General features: G+C 35.8%; 1 protein-coding gene across 2 annotated transcripts in view; it reads left to right on the forward strand.

Moving 5' to 3' along the window:
• The window catches only part of HEATR5B (HEAT repeat containing 5B), a 95,447-nt gene that overhangs the window by 9,842 nt on the left and 66,517 nt on the right, over window positions 1–19,088 (forward strand). The window contains exons 5-15 of one of the 2 annotated variants that reach the window (XM_065929438.1): window positions 1,871–2,020; window positions 6,499–6,670; window positions 8,092–8,249; window positions 9,510–9,759; window positions 11,696–11,851; window positions 12,318–12,568; window positions 14,538–14,649; window positions 16,036–16,188; window positions 17,210–17,309; window positions 17,654–17,763; window positions 18,689–18,852. In XM_065929438.1, the coding sequence (XP_065785510.1) occupies window positions 1,871–2,020; window positions 6,499–6,670; window positions 8,092–8,249; window positions 9,510–9,759; window positions 11,696–11,851; window positions 12,318–12,568; window positions 14,538–14,649; window positions 16,036–16,188; window positions 17,210–17,309; window positions 17,654–17,763; window positions 18,689–18,852 (1,776 nt within the window). The remainder of the gene's footprint in view (window positions 1–1,870; window positions 2,021–6,498; window positions 6,671–8,091; window positions 8,250–9,509; window positions 9,760–11,695; window positions 11,852–12,317; window positions 12,569–14,537; window positions 14,650–16,035; window positions 16,189–17,209; window positions 17,310–17,653; window positions 17,764–18,688; window positions 18,853–19,088) is intronic. The other variant, XM_065929439.1, reaches the window with a different exon arrangement.

Genomic DNA, 19,088 nt, shown 5'->3' on the forward strand with positions numbered 1-19,088 from the left:
GTTGGTGATAACTTTCCTTCCAAGGAGTAAGCGTCTTTTAATTTTATGGCTGCAGTCATCATCTGCAGTGATTATGGAGCCCCCCAAAATAAAGGTCTCTCACTGTTTCCACTGTTGCCCCGTCTATTTGCCATGAAGTGATGGGACCAGATGCCATGATCTTAGTTTTCTGAATATCGAGTTTTAAGCCAACTTTTTCACTCTCCTCTTTCACTTTCATCAAGAGGCTCTTTAGTTCTTCTTTGCTTTCTGTCATAAGGGTGGTGTCATCTGCATATCTGAGGTTATAGATATTTCTCCCGGCAATCTTGATCCCAGCTTGTACTTCATCCAGTCCAACATTTCTCATGATGGTACTCTGCATATAAGTTAAATAAACACGGTGACAATATATAGCCTTGAGGTACTCCTTTTCCTATTTGGAACCAGTCTGTTGTTCCATGTCCGGTTCTAACTGTTGCTTCCTGACCTGCATACAGATTTCTCAGGAGGCAGGTCAGATGGTCTGGTATTCCCATCTCTTTCAGAATTTTCCACAGTTTGTAGTGATCCACACAGTCAAAGACTTTGGTGTGGTCAGTAAAGTAGAAACAGATTTTTTTTTTTTTTAATCTCTCTTGGTTTTTTGATGATCCAGTGGATGTTGGCAATTTGATCTCTGGTTCCTCTGCCTTTTCTAAAACCAGCTTAAACATCTGGAAGTTCACGGTTCATGTACTGTTGAAGCCTGGCTTGGAGAATTTTGAGCATTACTTTGCTAGCGTGTGAGATGAGTGTAATTATGTGGTAGTTTGGGCATTCTTTGGCTTTGCCTTTCTTTGGGATTGAATGAAAACTGACCTTTTCCAGCCCTGTGGCCACTGCTGAGTTTTGCACATTTGCTGGCATATTTAGTGTAGCACTTTCACAGCATCATCTTTTAGGATTTGAAATAGCTCAACTGGAATTCCATCACCTCCACTAGCTTTGTTCATAGTGATGCTTCCTAAGGTTATCTGGGAACCTTACTTCCAAATAAAGTCATGTTTACAGGTAACAAGGCATAGGACTGATCTTGTCTTTTGGCAGGACAGTATTCAACCCATAGCAGCTAATATGATATAAAGAGAGTTCTGTTTTGTTATTTCAATTTGTCATTACTTCTGAAAATTCTTTGTTCAGCTGGGGTTAACTAAAAATAGACTAAACACTGGTCTCATAGTCTAATTCTTTATCTAGGAAAACTAAAGGTTTCTTGGACAATACCTCTTCTAAGAACTCTTTGTTTATTCGTTTATTAAGCAAGAATTGAGGACATATTCTCAAGCATTAGGCTTATAAAGATGAATAAGATCTACCACTCGACCTCAAAAAGCTTACGATCTAGTGAAAGAGATCTATATTTAAATCAGTATACTATCAGAAATATGAATCAAACACTGTAACAGTGCAAAAACAACAGTTCAGTTTTAGTCCCAGTAATTTCATAGTTTGGAATATATCTGAGAAGTTTTAAAACTGTGTTGGGTATTTTATTCCTCTTTTAGATGCTTTACATTACCTAGGTACTTTTTGTAACTTTTTACATTCTGAAAGTTGGGATCCTTGAGAGATTATTATATTGAAGCTTTTGAATTTTTCATGTTCTCATTATTTGCACTTCAACAGGTCCTGGAAACATTAGAATATGTTTACTTATTGTAGCATAATTTCTCAGGTATTATCTTGTTGAAGTTAATAATTATTTTTACCTTTTAGATACATTTTAGAATGCTTTTCATTTTTCATTACTTACTATTTATGTTTAGCATTAAGGCCATTAGGCCAGAGAAGTTTTGTGTATTGGTGTGTTCTTATTTAAATGTGGAATTTTCTTTATGTTCATGTGTAGTCTCAGGGGCGAAGTGAAATCTTAATGAGTCTGCAGAAAGTTCTGAATGGACTGGGTGGTGCAGCAGCTTCCTGTCATCGTGATATTTACAAGAATGCCAGGTCCCTCTTAACTGACAGGTCGATGGCTGTTCGATGTGCAGTTGCCAAGGTTAGTTCTCAGCTGGTTTATAATATTGCTTCTTAACCTGCTTGCTCTTAAATAATCAATGATTTTTTTTCTTTGTTTTAAAATATGGTATGATTTTTGTTCCCATGGATTAGTTTCATTTCATTTTCTAGAGTCATATATAGGAGAGAATAATGTTGTACGTGCTTTTCTTGCCCTGGCTTCTTTCACTCAGCATAATTATTTTGAGATTTGTCAGTGTTGTTACATGTATCGATAGTTCATTCCTTTTTATTGCTGAGTAGTATTTCATTGTATGGGTATACCACAATTGGTGTGTTCCTTCATCTGTTATAAGTATTCAGGTTGCTTCCAATTTTGGCTATTACAGAGAAAGCTACTGTGAACATCTGTGTACTAGTTTTTGTATAGACAACATGCTTTTCTTTCATATGGATAAATACCTGGGAGTTGTATGACTGAATCATATTCTAGATTTACATTTAATTTTTGGAGAAGTTCCTAAGTTTTCCAAAGTATTATGAGATTTCCTCTTTCTCCACGTCCTTATCAACATTGAGTATTGCCAATCTTTTAACTTTTAACCATTCTTATAGATATGTATAGGTATCTCATTGTGGCTTTAATTTGCACTTCTACACTAATGATGATCATATTTTAGGTGCCTATTTGCTATTCATATCTTTGATAAAGAGTCTATTCAAAAATGTTTGCATCATTTTATTAAGTTATTTGTTTTCTTAATTTGTTGAGTTTGGAGAGTACTTTGTAGGTTCTTTATATATTTCTTTATCACATAGGTGATTTGCAAATATTTTCTCCCACCCCATGGTCTGTCTTTTCATTCCCTAAATCATTCCTTTCTAAGAAGAGTAGTTTTGAATTTTGTCCAAGTCCAATTTATTAATTTTTCTTATGTTAATTATGCTTTTAGTGTTGTATCTAAGGGGCTTCCCGGGTAGCTTCGCTGGTAGAAAAAAAATCCACCTACAGTGCAGGAGACCCCAGTTTGATTCCTGGGTCAGGAGTTTCCCCTGAAGAAGGGATAGACTATCCACTCTGGTATTTATACGCTGCCCTGGTGGCTCAGACGGTGAAGAATCCGCCTGCACTTTGGGAGGCCTGGGTTTGATCCCTTGGTTGGGAAGATCCCCTGGAGGAGGGCATGGCAACCCACACCAGTATGCTTGCCTGGAGAATCCCCACGGACAGAGGAGCCTGGTGGGCTACAGTCCAGGGAGTCCGGCAGGCTCCAGTCCATGCAGCAGCAGAGAGACACGACCGAGCAGCTAGGCACAGCACAGCACTGTACCTGAGGAAGCTTCTCCTAGCCCAGGCTTTCTCCTATGTTTCTTTCCAAATGAGTTTTATAATTTAACACTTGGGTATGTGATCCATTTTGAGTTCATTTTTGTATATAGTACAAGGTATGAGTGAAAAATTTTTTGTTTTGTTTTGCACATGAATATTTACTCGTTCTAGTGCCATGTTGAAAAGGCTATTTTTTCTTCACTAAATTGCCTTTGCACCTTTGTTGAAAATCAGTTGTCTATATACTTGTGGGTCTGTTTTTGGAATCTCTGAAGTTTCACGAACTATTCGTCTGTCTTGACGTACCTTTCTTGATTACTGTTACTTTTTTTTTTTTTTTTGATTACTGTAACTTTGAAGGTTATAGTGAAAGTCACTCAGTCGTGTCCAAGTCTGTGACCCCAGGGACTGTATGGTCCACGAAATTCTCCAGGCCAGAATACTGGAGTGGGTAGCCTTTCCCTTCACCAAGGGATCTTCCCAACCCAGGGATCGAACCCAGGTCTCCCACATTGCAGGTGAATTCTTTACCAGCTGAGCCACAAGGGATGCCCAAGAATACTGGAGTGGGTAGTCAATCCTTTCTCCAGCAGATCTTCCCAACCCAGGAATCAAACCGAGGTCTTCTGCATTGCAGGCAGATTCTTTACCAACTGAGCTATCAGGGAAGCTCAGTTTTATATGCCTTAAAATCAAATAGTGTCAGCCTTTCAACATTTTCCTTTTCAAAATAGTTTTGGGTATTTTCAGTCCTTTGCATTTCCATATAAATTTTAGCTTATCAATTTCTACAAAAATTGCATGCTGGAATTTTTATTCAGGTTGCACCAAGTCTATAAATCAGTTTAGGGAGAGTTGACAGCTTATCATTAAGTCCAACTCATAAATATGATATCTCTATTTCTCATTCATTTAGGTCTTCTTTGATCACTCTTAGCAACATTTTGTGGTTTTCAGACGCAGAGACCTTGCATATCTTCTGTCAGATTTATTAACTATTTCATATTTTTAAATTTCTAATTGTTCATTACTGAAATAGAGAAATACAGTTTTGTACACTGATCTTGTATCCACCAACCTTCCCAAACTGTTACTGATTCTATGTCAGCTTTTTTTTTTTTAATGTTTTATTTATTTGGCTGTGTCAGATTATAGCTGTGGCGTATGGGATCTAGTTCCCTGATCAGGGATCAAACCCAGGCCCCCTGCTTTGGAAGTACAGAGTCTTAGCCACTGGACCACCAGGGAAGTCCGTATGTCAGCTTTTAAATAGATTCTCTCAGGTGTTCTATATAGATAATCATGTTGTCTATGAATAGAGACAGTTCTTCTACATTTCCATTCTGAATGCCTTTTTAAAATTTTTCTTTCTTACTGCACTTCCTGACCAGATCCTTCAGTTCTATGTTGGGTAGAAAACATGAAAGCCAACATTCTTTTCTTGTTCTTGATCCTTAAAGGGAAAAGATTCAGTCCTTCACCATTAAGTATGATGTGAACTGTAAGTTTTCTTTGATGACCTTTATCAGGTTGAGGAAATACCCTTATAATTCCTAGCCTTCCAAAAAGTTTTTGTCAAGAATGTATTTTAGATTTTGTCAAATGCGTTTTTTAAAAAAAAATTTGATTTCTAGTGTTGTTTCGGTTTTCTAACTAAATTTTTTATTTTAGGATAATTGTAAGATAATTGTAGATTTACATGCAGGGGCTTCCCAAGGGACTCAGTGGTAAGGAAACCGTCTGCCAGTGCAGGAGACACAAGTTTGATCCCTGAGTGAAGAAGATCCCCTGGAGGAGGAAATGGCAGTCCACTTCAGTATTCTTGCCTGGATAATCCCATGGACAAAGGAGCCTGGTGGCTGTAGTCCACGGGGTCACAAAGAGTCTGACATGACTGAGTAACTAAGCACATAGTATGCAGGTTTTCATGCAGTTGTAAGAAATAATATAGAGAGATTTTTATAAACTCATACCCAGTTCCCCCGAATGGTAATATCTTGAAAAAGCATACAGCATTGCAAGTAGCATAATGCAGTAGTGACGTTGACACAATCCACTGATGTTTTTCAGTTTCCCCCAGTTTTACTTACAATCTGTTAAACATTTCTTTAGCATATAATGAGATGAATAATACGAATTTTTTTCCAACTTGCTAATGAATTATACTGATTAGTTTTAGAATTTTAATCAATCTTTCATTCCTAGAATAAACCCTGATGGGTCATGATATATTATCCATTTTATATGTTGTTGGATTAGAGTTGTTAAAAGTTTGTGTACAAATTTTGCATCTATGTACATGGGAGATATTGGTATGGTAGTTTTCTTCTCTTGTAGTGTCTGTCAGATTTCAATATCAGGGTCAGTATGTTGAGTTGGGAAGTATACCCTTCTCTTCAATTTGCTGAAGGAGTTTATATAAGATTGGTATTATTTCTTATTTAAACATTTGGTTGAATTCATCAGCACAACTCTCTGGGTCTCCAGTTTTCTTTGGGGAAAGGTTTTAAACCACAAATTCAGTTTTTAAAATAGATGTTGGGCTATTTGGGTTAGCTGTTTCTTTACGAGTGAGTTCTCTGTTCCATCTAAGTTGTCAAATATATTGCCCTTTTAATATATATTGAATCTGCAGCTGTGTGACTTCCTCATTCCGAATTTTGATAATCTGTGTCTTTTCTTTCTTTTTTTCTCATCTGTCTGGCTAGATATTTATCAGATGTGTTAGTTGTTTTAAAGAAGCAGCTTTTGGTTTCATTTCTGCTTTTCAGTTTTCTGGTTGGTTGATTTCCTCTCTTAACTGTATTGTTTCCTATTTTCCTGCTTGCTTTGTGTTGAATTTGCTCTATGTCGTCTAGTTTCTTAGTTAGAGGCTGAGATTATTGATTTGAGACTCTTCTTTCTAACACAGGACTTTAGGGTTATATACTTCCTCCTAACTGCTGGAAACTCTCTCAAGGGAGTATTCTGGGACAACTGTAGGGTTCAACTTGTGTTTTTTATCTCTTAAGGATTAGCATTCTTCATTGCCTGATGTCCAGTGACTTCAAAACTGTTGTTTCATGTATTTTGTCCATGTTTTGTTGTTGTTACTTCAGAAGAGAGAATAATTCTGGTTTTTGTCACCTTTGTCTCTGGAAACGGAAGTTCTAATTCATTTATTATTATTATTATTTTAAAAATTCCAGTGTCTCCTAGAACTACAGAATGAAGCTGTGTTCATGTGGACTGCTGAACTGGAAAACATAGCCACTCTCTGCTTTAAGGCTTTGGAAAACTCTAACTACGGGGTGCGAGTGGCAGTGGCTAAACTCCTAGGAACAGTTATGGCCACAGCACTGATGCCAAAACAAGCAACAGGTATCATTCTCCAGCCCCCAATCTAGACTGTAACAAGTATTTGAAGGTATATGGAATGCTTCCTTCTAGATGACTTACTGCTTCTAGGCAAGTCAATTTAAAGAGTTTAAATTGTTAAATATGCTTGTCTGCATTTTCATAAAATAGGAGTTCCCACATGACTTTTTCCTTGATATGGTCAGGACGTTTTTTATGGTAATACTGAACAAGATTACATGTAGCAAGTATGTTGGACATTTAGGCAAATAAGATTTACGGAATGGTTTTGTATCCACCCAAATGTACAGGGACTAGAATCTGGCAGAGTAGATCTCCATTCATAGCAGAGTATTATTTTTCTTTTCTTGACCATTACCATAAGCAGAATCGGAGGCAGTGTTGATTTCCCCAGTTATTTCTGCTGTGCCTCATGGTTCCGTAGAGATGCTTCAGGGACAACTGAGTAGATGTTGAGTGAACCCAGCTCTGCTGTTGTCCCCACGCCTACTCCATCTCTGTATTGTAGGAAAAGACTCAGATTATAGGTTCAAGTCCTAGCTCTTCTGTTTATTTGCTGTGAAACCATTTGAGCTTTGGTCTTTTCATCTTTAATGATAATTATTTCAGTCTTTGAATTAGGTAACAATCATAATGATGATAGGTAACATTCATTAAGTGCTAACTATGTATAAGGCAGTGGATTATCACAGAGTTATTTTATTTAATCCTCTCAAAAGCCCTTTTAACCCTGAGGACTGCTGTTACTCTCATTTTATGAACAAGGAAATTGAGGCTTAGAGAGATGGTGTCATTTGTGGTGTAATGAGTGTTCTATTAAGTGAAATCAAAACCCAGGCATCAAATTCTAAAGTCCGCGTACCTAATCATGAGCTTTATGCCTCTTCTGCAGAATTTTTGTGAGGATTGTATTTGCTACTATATATGAAAGGACTTTATGAAGTAGGACAGCTCTTTACCAGGGGTAGCAAGTTGGTTGCAGTCCAGTGACATTTCAGCCCGTAGGTTAACTGTTGTACAGAAAGCATGGTCTTGACAAAGTTTCCTTGTGTCCATCTCAGTTGGGAGTGAGGGCTGTGATCAGTTAGCATCACCTGCTGTGGATGTGCTTTGTCCGTGTTGTGTTCCTCATAGAAAGTTAGCATGACGGTTAGACTATTTGGGCATAGATTTATTGAATTGTTTTTAGATTTGTAGTGCCTCCATTTTTTTTTTTTTAGTGTTTTTTGCTTCAAAATTAAATTTATTTTTACAAATTCTTTGTAAATTGTAAGATTATAAGAAAATAAATGACTCTGTCTCCTTTGTAGTAGTTTAAATACCCTTAAAAATAATTGCTTGAGTTTTAAGGCTAGATTATTAGAAAACATTTAAATAATAGCAAAATATATTTGCTTTATAAATTTGCTTTTTTTTCCTGAAAGTAATGCGCCAGAATGTGAAGCGAGCAACCTTTGATGAAGTCTTAGAACTCATGGCCACAGGATTTCTGCGTGGAGGGTCAGGTTTCTTAAAGAGTGGTGGAGAAATGTTAAAAGTTGGAGGTTCTGTTAATCGTGAAGTGAGAGTTGGAGTTACACAGGTTTGTAATATATATGTATAAAAGAATCCTGTTCATATCACTTGTGAAATTTCATTGAAGACTTGTACTAAGTAATAGCACATACAGAGATTTTTAATGCTATCTAAAATTTAATAATTAAAAAATGTCTTTCAAAGCATTTCTCTTACTAAATGAATGAATTACATTCAAATTGTAAATTGCAGGCTTACATGGAAAGTTAGATACTTAATGATGTGTGAATAAACCTACATCTGCTACATCTATCTATCTCTAACAAAATTTTCCCATATTTTACTTGGTAGAAAATCAGATATAGAATAGTTTAGTTTTAACTGAAATTTTATTCAAGTAGCTTGAGGAATTTAGATTTTAATGTTTTTCAACAATGCTTGTAGCTAAAAATATTGGTTGGTATTTTGGATTTATCATCATTGCTTAATCACCAATGTGCTTATGAAGTTAAACCTTATGTGAGATAATTTCAGATAATTAATACCAAATAAGATATCGCAGTTAATAATATAATAATAATAGTTAACAGCTCATACAAAGAGTTGGACACAACCGAGCACACACACATTAAAATGAAATGATTTTTTTGTGATCTTAGTCAAAATCACCCAATTATACCTTGTTCCAGAAACAAATGTAAAATAGAAGTAAACCATTTCAATCTAATAGTCATAAGCAAATGTTTTATAGTTCTAGGTCAGCATTTATTTAGCATTTTGGGGCTTATTACTGTATCATCTATCATCTTCATCAGAGCTTCCCAGGTAGCTCGGTGGTAAAGAATCCACCTGTCAATGCAGGAGTTGCAAGAGACATGGGTTTGATCCCTGGGTTGGGAAGATCCCTTGGAGGAGGAAATGGCAACCCACTGCAGTATTCATGCCAGGAAAATCCTATGGACAGAGGAGCCTGATGAGCTACAGTCCATGGGGTTGCAGAGAGTTGGCCACGACTGAGTGTACACACTGACACACACACATCACCTTCATCCCCAGGGTGATTTCACCTTTTCTTCCCACTCACACCACTCTTCTCTGTTCTTCATGAAGCTATTATCCCAAGAAATGTGTTTAGTTAAAGATACTTCAACCAGTAAATCCTATGCTACAAGTACTAAAAAGGTCTCAAGTTTTAAATTTTCTCAATTGTAATCTCAAAGGTAAGTTATTTTGCATGTTGTCATCAGTTATTTATATAGTTGTTTTATCTATAATTTCAGTTCATGTATATAAATTTACTTGAAGTTGTATCTTAATCTGTTTACAGGCATATGTTGTTTTTGTAACAACATTGGGTGGCCAGTGGTTGGAGCGTAGCTTTGCTACATTTTTGTCTCATGTACTTGATCTGGTTTCCCATCCTCGGGCAACACAAACACATGTGGAGGCTGTGTATTCCAGACGATGTGTCTCCTTTATCCTAAGAGCTACTGTGGGCAGTTTGCTAGGTGAAAAAGCCCAGATTGCAGCTGCCAAAGAAATATGCCAGGCGATTGGAAAACAAATGAAAGCAGTAGGTAAGAATTGATGTCATGGTATGTGTTGTTGATTATTTAAGTCATTTAGTTCTTTATTGCTATCCTTAATAAATACTGATAGATCTGATTAGTTCATATCTCTTACTGGAATGTGTTTTTTTTTTTCTTCTTTTGTTCTACCACTCCGTGCAGCATGTGGGATTTTAATTTCCCAATCAGGGATTGAACCTGCACCCCAAGCATTAGAAGCATGGAGTCTTAATCACTGGCCCACCAGGGAAGTCCCTGGACTGTGTTTTAATAGTCATTTTTATTGTGTACTCTTATTTGATATTAAAACAGCATATAATTACAATAAATTGGAGTTGTTTAATATTTGGGTAGTGTGTTTGTAAGATTAGGTTTTTTCTGTTTTATTTCTAGTACCTTTACTGATTTTATAGCTCTCCTGGTATGCAGTAGCTTATTGAGGACTCTTTGAGGAATAACCTATTAAGGTTTTTCTTCTTGGAGCCTGTTGTTTTATAAATACATGTTCTTTTCCCCACCCTTATTAGGCTTGGTATGATGACTTAAAAACAGTTATAAGTGGTTTTTAACCCATTACAGAGTATACTGTGAAGCCTCAGTAATTCATAATTAAAAGAAATCCTCTCCTAGGCAGTATCAATTTTATAACTTTTTCAGATTAACAAATAGTTATTGAGTATTTGAGATTGCAAAGCAGTAATTAAAGTTTTGAACAATGAGTAGGATAAAGTTAATGTCTGCATGGTGCTTATAATATAATTAGGGAACTAATGCAAGGTAAAGTATAAATTCTATGAGACAGTTTATTTTACCACTGTTGCAAATATACATTAATCAAGAAAATTATATTGCCTAACAGATGTCTTTAGAAATAAGAATTTAATGACTGTATGATATCCAGGACTTTATATTTAGCAAATTAATAAATTCTTATAAAATTAATGAAAGTGAATTTTTTGGTTATAGTTAGTAGCTTACTAGGCCAATCATATTTTAAATGAACTAACTGAAAGTTAGGAATTAAAAGATGTTCAAATTAATGAGATATTGTTAGATATGTTAAAGTAGTAATCTGTCCTAGATCACAACTTTAAAGATATTTGTTTGTTGATTGATTGAAGAAATGTTTGAGTGCCAAAAACACTGTGCCAAATGGTGGGAGTAAAATAGCAAGCCACACAGATAACACCTGTTCAGGGAACTTCTAATTTAGTAACCAAAAAAGAGAGTCCATGCATTTCCAAGTCCAGAAGTATCTAAGGAGAAAAGAGGTGTTTAATTTTAGTCCATAATGTATTAATCTGTTATTTCCTAATATTCTATATTTTATAGCCTGTTAATTCATAATGAATGTAAGTAAGATAAGAAAGTTTCTTACTGTCATTTAAGGATCTTAAGGTCATAGATTAGTCATTTGGTTTTTGAAATGGTAAGAGAATTAAACACAGTGCCATGTATCTGGAATTTATGGGCCAGGATATAGTCTTAATTAGTAATTTGAGAAGAAGTTTTTAGTTGTTTTATGATTAAATACATATCAATTCTATTGAAAGCTAAAAGATGGAGGAAAGGGTCAACAACATTAATGGAAACTTTGAGGAACATCCCAGTAAGAAATTCTAAAGTCATTCTCTTTATAGATACTCTTTCTGGTCAGTAATTTGACAGTGATGCTACCAACACATTGCAGCTCTTAAAATAGCAGTGATAATGATAAAGTAACAATAATAGCTCCTACTGTTTACTGAATGTGTACTAGGGGCATCATTGATTTTTTTGTCATTTTAATTTTGATTTGTGTTTCCCTAATTATTAGAGATACAAGCAGAGTTCTTAACAGTCAGGCATTCAGCTTGTAAAATTTAAGAACATGAAATTGTATAGATCAAAAGATTATCTCCTGGTTTAGTCCACCCACATTCCGTACCTGGTTTTGTGTCTCCAGAAGCGGTGGTGAATGACACTAGCGGGGAGAACAAGTCTGGAGCAGCGGACATTGCAGCCAGCCAGCACGTGATGGTCTGTGCCCTGCAAGAGCTCGGAAGTCTGGTGCAGAGCCTGAATGCCACCGCCTCCCCTCTTATTCAGGAAGCGTCTATAGGTGTGCTGCTCACTTACAGGCTGGAATATTTTTTTCAGTATTTTTAAAAGTCATAGGTGTGATTGATAAACTCCCAGTTGTTTGCTTAACATGGTAATTAGCAGTTTAAATCATCCGTTAAAAGTTGGGTTTTATTTAGGATTCACTGTGATAGTGAATCTTGAATTAAATATTAAAATAATGCTTTGAGAGACAGAAACAGTCATGGTAGTTTTGTTTCTAAACTTTATTGAATACATCAGCATTTTATAATTCATTGGATATAACTGTACTGTGTTCTTCGTAGAAAACTTTCCTTTGAAGTACTTACCTGTTTATGAGTTGATGTGTGTGTTTCTTGGCACCAGTTCTGAAAGTATCTGTGTAAAATTGTGACACAGTATTAATGATGGTGTTTTACATAGTCTTTTAATTCATTGAATTGTCTGACTTCATTAAAGAGTAATTTTGAGTATTTTTTTTTTAGGCCTTTTGGAGACTGTGACGTCAGTGCTTCTTCATCCAAGCATGGCAGCCCGACTTGCTGCCGCCTGGTGTTTGCGCTGTGTGGCTGTGGCGTTACCTTTCCAGTTGACGCCGTTTCTAGACAGATGTGCAGAACGGCTCAACAACTTAAAAACTTCGCCAGAAGCTGTCAGTGGATACAGTTTTGCAATGGCTGCTTTGTTAGGTGGAGTTCATCAGTGTCCTTTGGGCATTCCTCATGCCAAGGGAAAGGTATGACAAAGATCCTAGAATTTTAAGTGCTATCCCATGGGCTTTATTTAGTCTCCATTGGAATACCTTCTGTGTTTGATGTCGAACTGGGTGATCAAACAAAACCAGTTTTACTGTGATGATACGTGGCATAGTGCTCTGCTTACATGGACTTAGGCCTTGCTGTACTGTACTTAGTCGCTCGGTCGTGTCCGACTCTTTGTGACCCCATGGACTGTAGCCCACCAGGCTCCTCTGTCCATGGGGATTCTCCAGGCAAGAATACTGGAGTGGGTTGCCACGCCCTCCTCCAGAGGATCTTCCCAACCCAGGGATCGAACCCTGGTCTCCCACATTGCAGGCAGATTCTTTACCGTCTGAGCCACCACCCTGAATACTGGAGTGGGTAGCCTATACCTTCTCCAGGGCATCTTCCCGACCAGGAATTGAACTGGAGCCTTCTGCATTGCAGGCGGATTCTTTACCAGCTGGGCCACCAGGGAAGCCCATATGGAGTTGACAGACCCTGATTAAAATTTGACCTTTACTTCTGTTACAGGAATAATAGGTTTTGTCTGGGTATAGTATCATTTTATGATTTGTTTATTTTAGAGAGATATTAAAAAAAACCTTATACCGATTCTTTGGAAATCAGAGCTTTTCTTTGGAGTTTTAGAAATATAATTCACATTGCTATATTCAAAATGTCAAGAGAATGTGCTGTTGCCACAGTTAACATTTTGGTAATACTTAATAAAAGTTGAATAGCTGTCATGAATTAGTTACCTTTTTTTTGCCTTTCTTTCTGCTATACTGTATACTACTATGAAGATTTTCTTCTTAGGAATATTAAGTGTTTATAAAAGTATTATTTGCAACTTTATATTGGGCTAAATTAAAAAAAAATTTTTTTTTCTGGGTTACTCGGCCTATGTCCATTCATTTCTGTGACTTCGACAGCTACTACTCAGACCTGGGCTTCCATCTCCCATATGCTTGTCTTCTACTGATTTTCCTTCTTTGGAGTCTTTTTCTCCCATCTCTTCCCTATTTTTTATTTCATATTTTATATATGCTCAAAGACCCTGACAGACTATCCAGGATCAGAGAATAAAATATAATCATCTCTGTCTGCTAAACTGGTATCTTCATAATGAGCATTCTGCCCTTTCATTCTAGTTTCCCATTGCGCTAGTCAGACTAGCCACATTGCTTTCTTTCCAAGCTTTTTCTCAGCCGCCATGTCTTTGCTTATGCTGACATCTTACATGAGAATCTCATCCCTCTTCTTGTTCTCCTGCACCAAACTTAGCTGCTTTGCTTTGAAGCCCAATTCAAGTTCCATCTCTTCCATGAAATACCTTCAAAGCTACTCAGTCTGTGGTAGCCTTTGTCTTTGCTGACCACTGCATCTGTACTATTATTCTGTCGTTTGATTGTATGCTGCTTGTTACTTCCTTTTTTTCCTATGTCTTCTCTAAGACCGTAAGCACCTTAAGATTAGCTTAATGGCAAATTTATAAATGAGTTGAACAAATCTTTAAGTGTAGGTTTACAGTATGACTACTAATAGCATTTATCAAGTGATCAGCACCATTCTGAGTGCTTTCCTGTATTATTTAATCCGCACGTGAGTGACGTTGGTTCTCCTGTTATTCCTGTTTTAGCAATGAGGCATAGAGATGAAGTTATTCTAGGTCAAAAAGCTAGGAAATGACAAAGATGCCTGGGATATGACAAATGCCTGGGATATGAACTCAGGCATCTTGGCTCTGGAAGTCATATTCTTAACCACTGTGCTGTTCTGGGTCTTCTCTGAGTCAGCAATGCAATTGGGATTGATGAGGTATTGATGTTGCCTCTTTAAAAGCATGTTAACAGCAACAACAAAAAAAGACAAATTCTTTTTTAATAAATGTATACTAGCTATGTACTTTCTTATTTGATCTTGTTGTTTAAATTAAAATCCAGTTCTAAACCTCTCTTGCAGATGGTTGTTAGTATTGCTGAAGATCTCTTACGAACTGCTGCCCAAAATAGCAGGCTGTCTTTACAGCGGACCCAAGCTGGATGGCTCTTACTTGGAGCACTTATGACTTTAGGTACAACTATAATTGAGTATGATTTTGTCTTATTCTGTAACTGTCAGTAGACTGTAAAGAAAGTTTAAAAGTATTCAACTTCAAAAAAAGTATTCAACTTCACATTCTAGACTTTGAATGAGGCTGTAAAATGATAATGATGTTTTTTCTCATGGTTTGGTATGAGATTTTTCGGTAATTTCTGTTTATCTACACTTAATGAGAAAGCGAAAGTCGCTCTGCTGTGTCTGACTCATTGCGACCCCATGGACTGTATATTCCATGGAATTCTTCAGGACATAATAATGGAGTGGGTATCCTTTCTCTTCTCCAGGGGAGCTTCCCAACCCAGGGATTGAACGCAGGGCTCCCACATTGCAGGTGGATTCTTTACCAACTGAGCCAAGTTTCACCTTTACCATCAGAATAGCCATGGTCTAACTGATTAGCCTGTTAAAAGAGATGAGATATTCCGTGCCCAAAGTGAAGACTAAAGTGATTTTAGTAGGATGCTAAAGTCACACAGTAAACAATATCTCTCATTGGCGTTACATCCTTGGGGTTATTCTTATGCACTTCACTGTCCTAAGTGTTATGACAAATCTGAGATGCAAGTAAAGTTTAGCGTTACACATAGAACAGAAGTACATGTTATCATTGTGATAATATATGGTATCAATATGTTATCATTGTAATAAGGTGTGTCCACTGTTTACTTCACATTTTTAGCTTCTACTATAATAAGTATGTGTGTGTGTACTAACTGCAAAGTTGCTAACTGCTTGATTCATCTACCTTTTGAAAATTGAACCTTGACCTGGTTTTCTAAAGAAAATAATCAGTGGTAACTTTTTTCCAGAACATTATGTTAAGTATGTTAGGTGGTATATTAAATAAATTCCTTAGCAGTGTAAATATAGGTTCCTACTTCTAAATATACTACTCCATGAAAATTAATCATATAAATTGCCCTTAAAATGGAGTAGTAAATATTTATATGTATGTGTTTAGGAACGGGTGTATATGTTTATATACATATATGTTTATAGAAAAAACATTATGAAATATGTCCCAGATACACTTTATTGCTGATAGAATGTAATCTGTCATTCTGAATATATTTGAGTAATTTCTTTTAGATGACATTTTGAGGATTTATTTTATTTTATTTTATGTTTTATTTATTTATAATAAATATTGTTAGTTTCTAGATGAATCTTACTATGCTTCAATAGATAATATATTTTACTTACAAAATAGAAAAACATTTCGAAAATGTTTTAATATTAGATATTAAGATAGAGTGAGATAAGAATTACTGTTAAAGCTTATTTGGGGCTCTTTTCTATGACTTTTTTTTGTAGTGTTATATATAGTATGGTTCTGTATTCCCATTTTCTTGATTAGGACCGTCTGTTGTTCGTTACCATCTACCCAAGATGTTGTTATTGTGGCGAAACGTTTTCCCTCGTTCTTTAAAGGAATTGGAGGCTGAGAAGGCCCGAGGCGATTCTTTTACCTGGCAGGTAACATTGGAAGGTCGTGCTGGAGCTTTATGTGGTAAGAACTGAAGGGATTGCACTTTCACAATATTATTTTCTTACTAAAATATTTGTGAAGTGAAGGTAAATCATTGCTTCAGTTTTTTATTTTGATATATAATGAGTTGGTAGACTTTTACATTTAGAAAAAAACTTTGTAAATAATCTATACGAGTTTACTAATTTTTTAATAAAAATGAAGTTAAGTCTTTGAAAAGGAGGTTAGAGTTTGTGATCAAACAGGAGCTAGAACCAGACCTCTTAATTCCCAGTTACTGCAGTCTTCCACCTGAAGAAGCACTGAGTCATTATGTAAAAAAGCCCAGTGCTTATTTAAAGGAAAAAGAAACTCAGGATTACCAAATTTACTGAGCTTACAGTTAGTCTTTTCATACAAATAGCTGTTTTCTCCTATCAGAAAGTTGATACATTTTTTAGATATCAGCATTTTCAAGAAGTGTGAAATAAAGTTGTTTTTGTTTGGGAGTCAGCAACTTATAGGAAAGGCTCAAGTTTTGTTTTTTTTGAAAACTAAAATTACACTGAGTGACTATCCTTTTTTGTTTCTTTATTTTACTTGAAGGTGAAAAGTACTTCTTTTTTCCAAACTGTGGGAGACGGATGTGCACTTAGCCATTAACACGGCAGGGCAGAGTGTCAGTTTTGTTCCCATATATTTGAGAGATGGTAGCTCTACTGCTAAAGAGCCAACAAAGATATTTCTGCTCATTGGGACATTATGTCCACTCCTGGTTCTCTTCTGAAACAGCTTTCTTTTTCAGTCATCTGAATTCACATGGGGTCATAGACCTCTGAATTCTCCCTTACGGAAATCTTAACAGACATCTTCCCTTCCTCTGTTTCTGTGGCCACTCTTCTAGCCTTTTCTAATGAGTTTTCTCTGTCGTTGCAGTTGGTTCCTTGTTTTAGAACATGATGTTTTGTATAATTAAAATTTTTAGGAACCTTTATATAACTTTATAAATTGTTCATCTTCACAAAAGCTGTTTCAAATCAGTCTTTTTAAAATTTTTATCTAGCAATGAGGAGTTTTGTTGCACACTGTCCTGAACTCCTAACTGAAGATGTGATTAGAAAATTGATGACCCCTATTGAATGTGCCATGACTATGATGTCACAGTAAGTAGGCAATTAGAACACATTAACATACAATTTTATATATTTAAAAATTGCCATGTTTTGTAATTCCCTTTACTGTCATATAGAAAATGTACTAAACTTTATGTAAAATGACTTTTAAAGTTGTAGTGATATAGATTGAAATAAAATTGTGTTTTATAGTGTTTCTGTTACAGTAAAAGTCACAAAATAAACAAAAACATAATACTTATCAGTGCACTTTGACGGTACATTGATATCATCTGGATATCATCTGGATGTCACATTGATGTGACTGGAAAAGAATGTTTGTAAGTACTGCTTATTCTAATAAGCTGATATGAATTATACTTTTGACATTTTAGCATTCCTTCTGTAATTAAAGCCCATGGAGCTCATCTGAAAGCTAGTGCTGCCATGGTCCGTTTAAGGCTTTATGATATCTTGGCATTGTTACCTCCAAAAACTTATGAAGGTAAGTAAAATTTATGGATATTTAATAAAAATTCTTCATCATGCCTTTCCAGTTCTTCACAATATCATAGAGTTCTGACCCTGGTACCCCACTGACTCACTATGCAGAGGAAGGCCACCATTTCCTTTTCATCATGCTGAGTAGCTAACACTTGTTGAGTACTGCTGTGTCCCAGGTCCCATCGTAAGCCCTTTATAAGCTGGTATCTTTGACTCTAACCACAAACCTTATGAGGCTTAAATATAGCTTTGTTTAAAGGTGAAGAATCTTGAATACCTAGAGGTTGTGTAGTTTGCACAGGTCTGGGAGGTAGTAGCAGAGCTTAGATTCAAACCCAGCTGGTTCATATTCAGAGTCTATGCTTTTGATGACTATCCTAACTGTTATGATATAGCTAATATCATCTGGAGGGAGAATCTGGAGGGAGAATATTAATGTACTTTTGCAGAAGTTAAATGTCATATAAAATGTTAATATCCCAGTGCAATATATGTGTATGATATAGCCAATATCATCTGGAGGGAGAATATTAATGTACTTTTGCAGAAGTTAAATGTCATATAAAATGTTAATATCCCAGTGCAACCATGCCTGAGAATTTTGATATGCTCTGGTTCAGTGTTTGCACATCATTGAGTAATTAATAGTAAATAATAGTCATATTTAACATATTTAAAATAAAGAATTTTTCCTGAATTTGAGTTTTTTATTTAAATAATTTAAACTAAAAGGCACAATACAATAATGAAGAAGTGCCATTATTGTGTATTAAAACCAGCAATGAAACATTTAATACTGATTTTTCAAAAAGGAAATGGGGATTTAATTATTTTACTTCTGTTGAACATATTGCTGCTCTTTGTAGGTAATGATTGTCATCTTAAAAAGTATTATTTTTTATCTGATCTGAAGTTCTGTTTTTTAGGCTCTTTCAACGCACTTCTTAGAGAACTGGTAGCAGAATTCACTTTGACTGACAACTCAGCCAACACAACTACTTCCCTCCTCAGATCCCTCTGCCACTATGATGATAGTGTTCTTCTTGGGTCCTGGCTTCAAGAAACTGATCATAAATCAATTGAAGACCAGGTAGTAAACTGTGCATTGAAATGATTACTAGCTTGATTGATAAACAATGGTACCAGTATACATTGTCATTTAAAAAGAAAATACTGTAGACTAAGGTTGACTTTTCATTTATCTTTCTTAAGAATTTAAAAATAACTTCTTAGTGATGGATAAATAAGGAGAAAAGGTAAGCAGCAATAGTTAGAATTGGGTGAATTGTCTTTATTTAATAGTCTGTGTATTTAGGTATCCTGTGG

Source organism: Muntiacus reevesi, chromosome 3 (assembly GCF_963930625.1).
Source record: "Muntiacus reevesi chromosome 3, mMunRee1.1, whole genome shotgun sequence".
Classification (NCBI taxonomy): domain Eukaryota; kingdom Metazoa; phylum Chordata; class Mammalia; order Artiodactyla; family Cervidae; genus Muntiacus; species Muntiacus reevesi.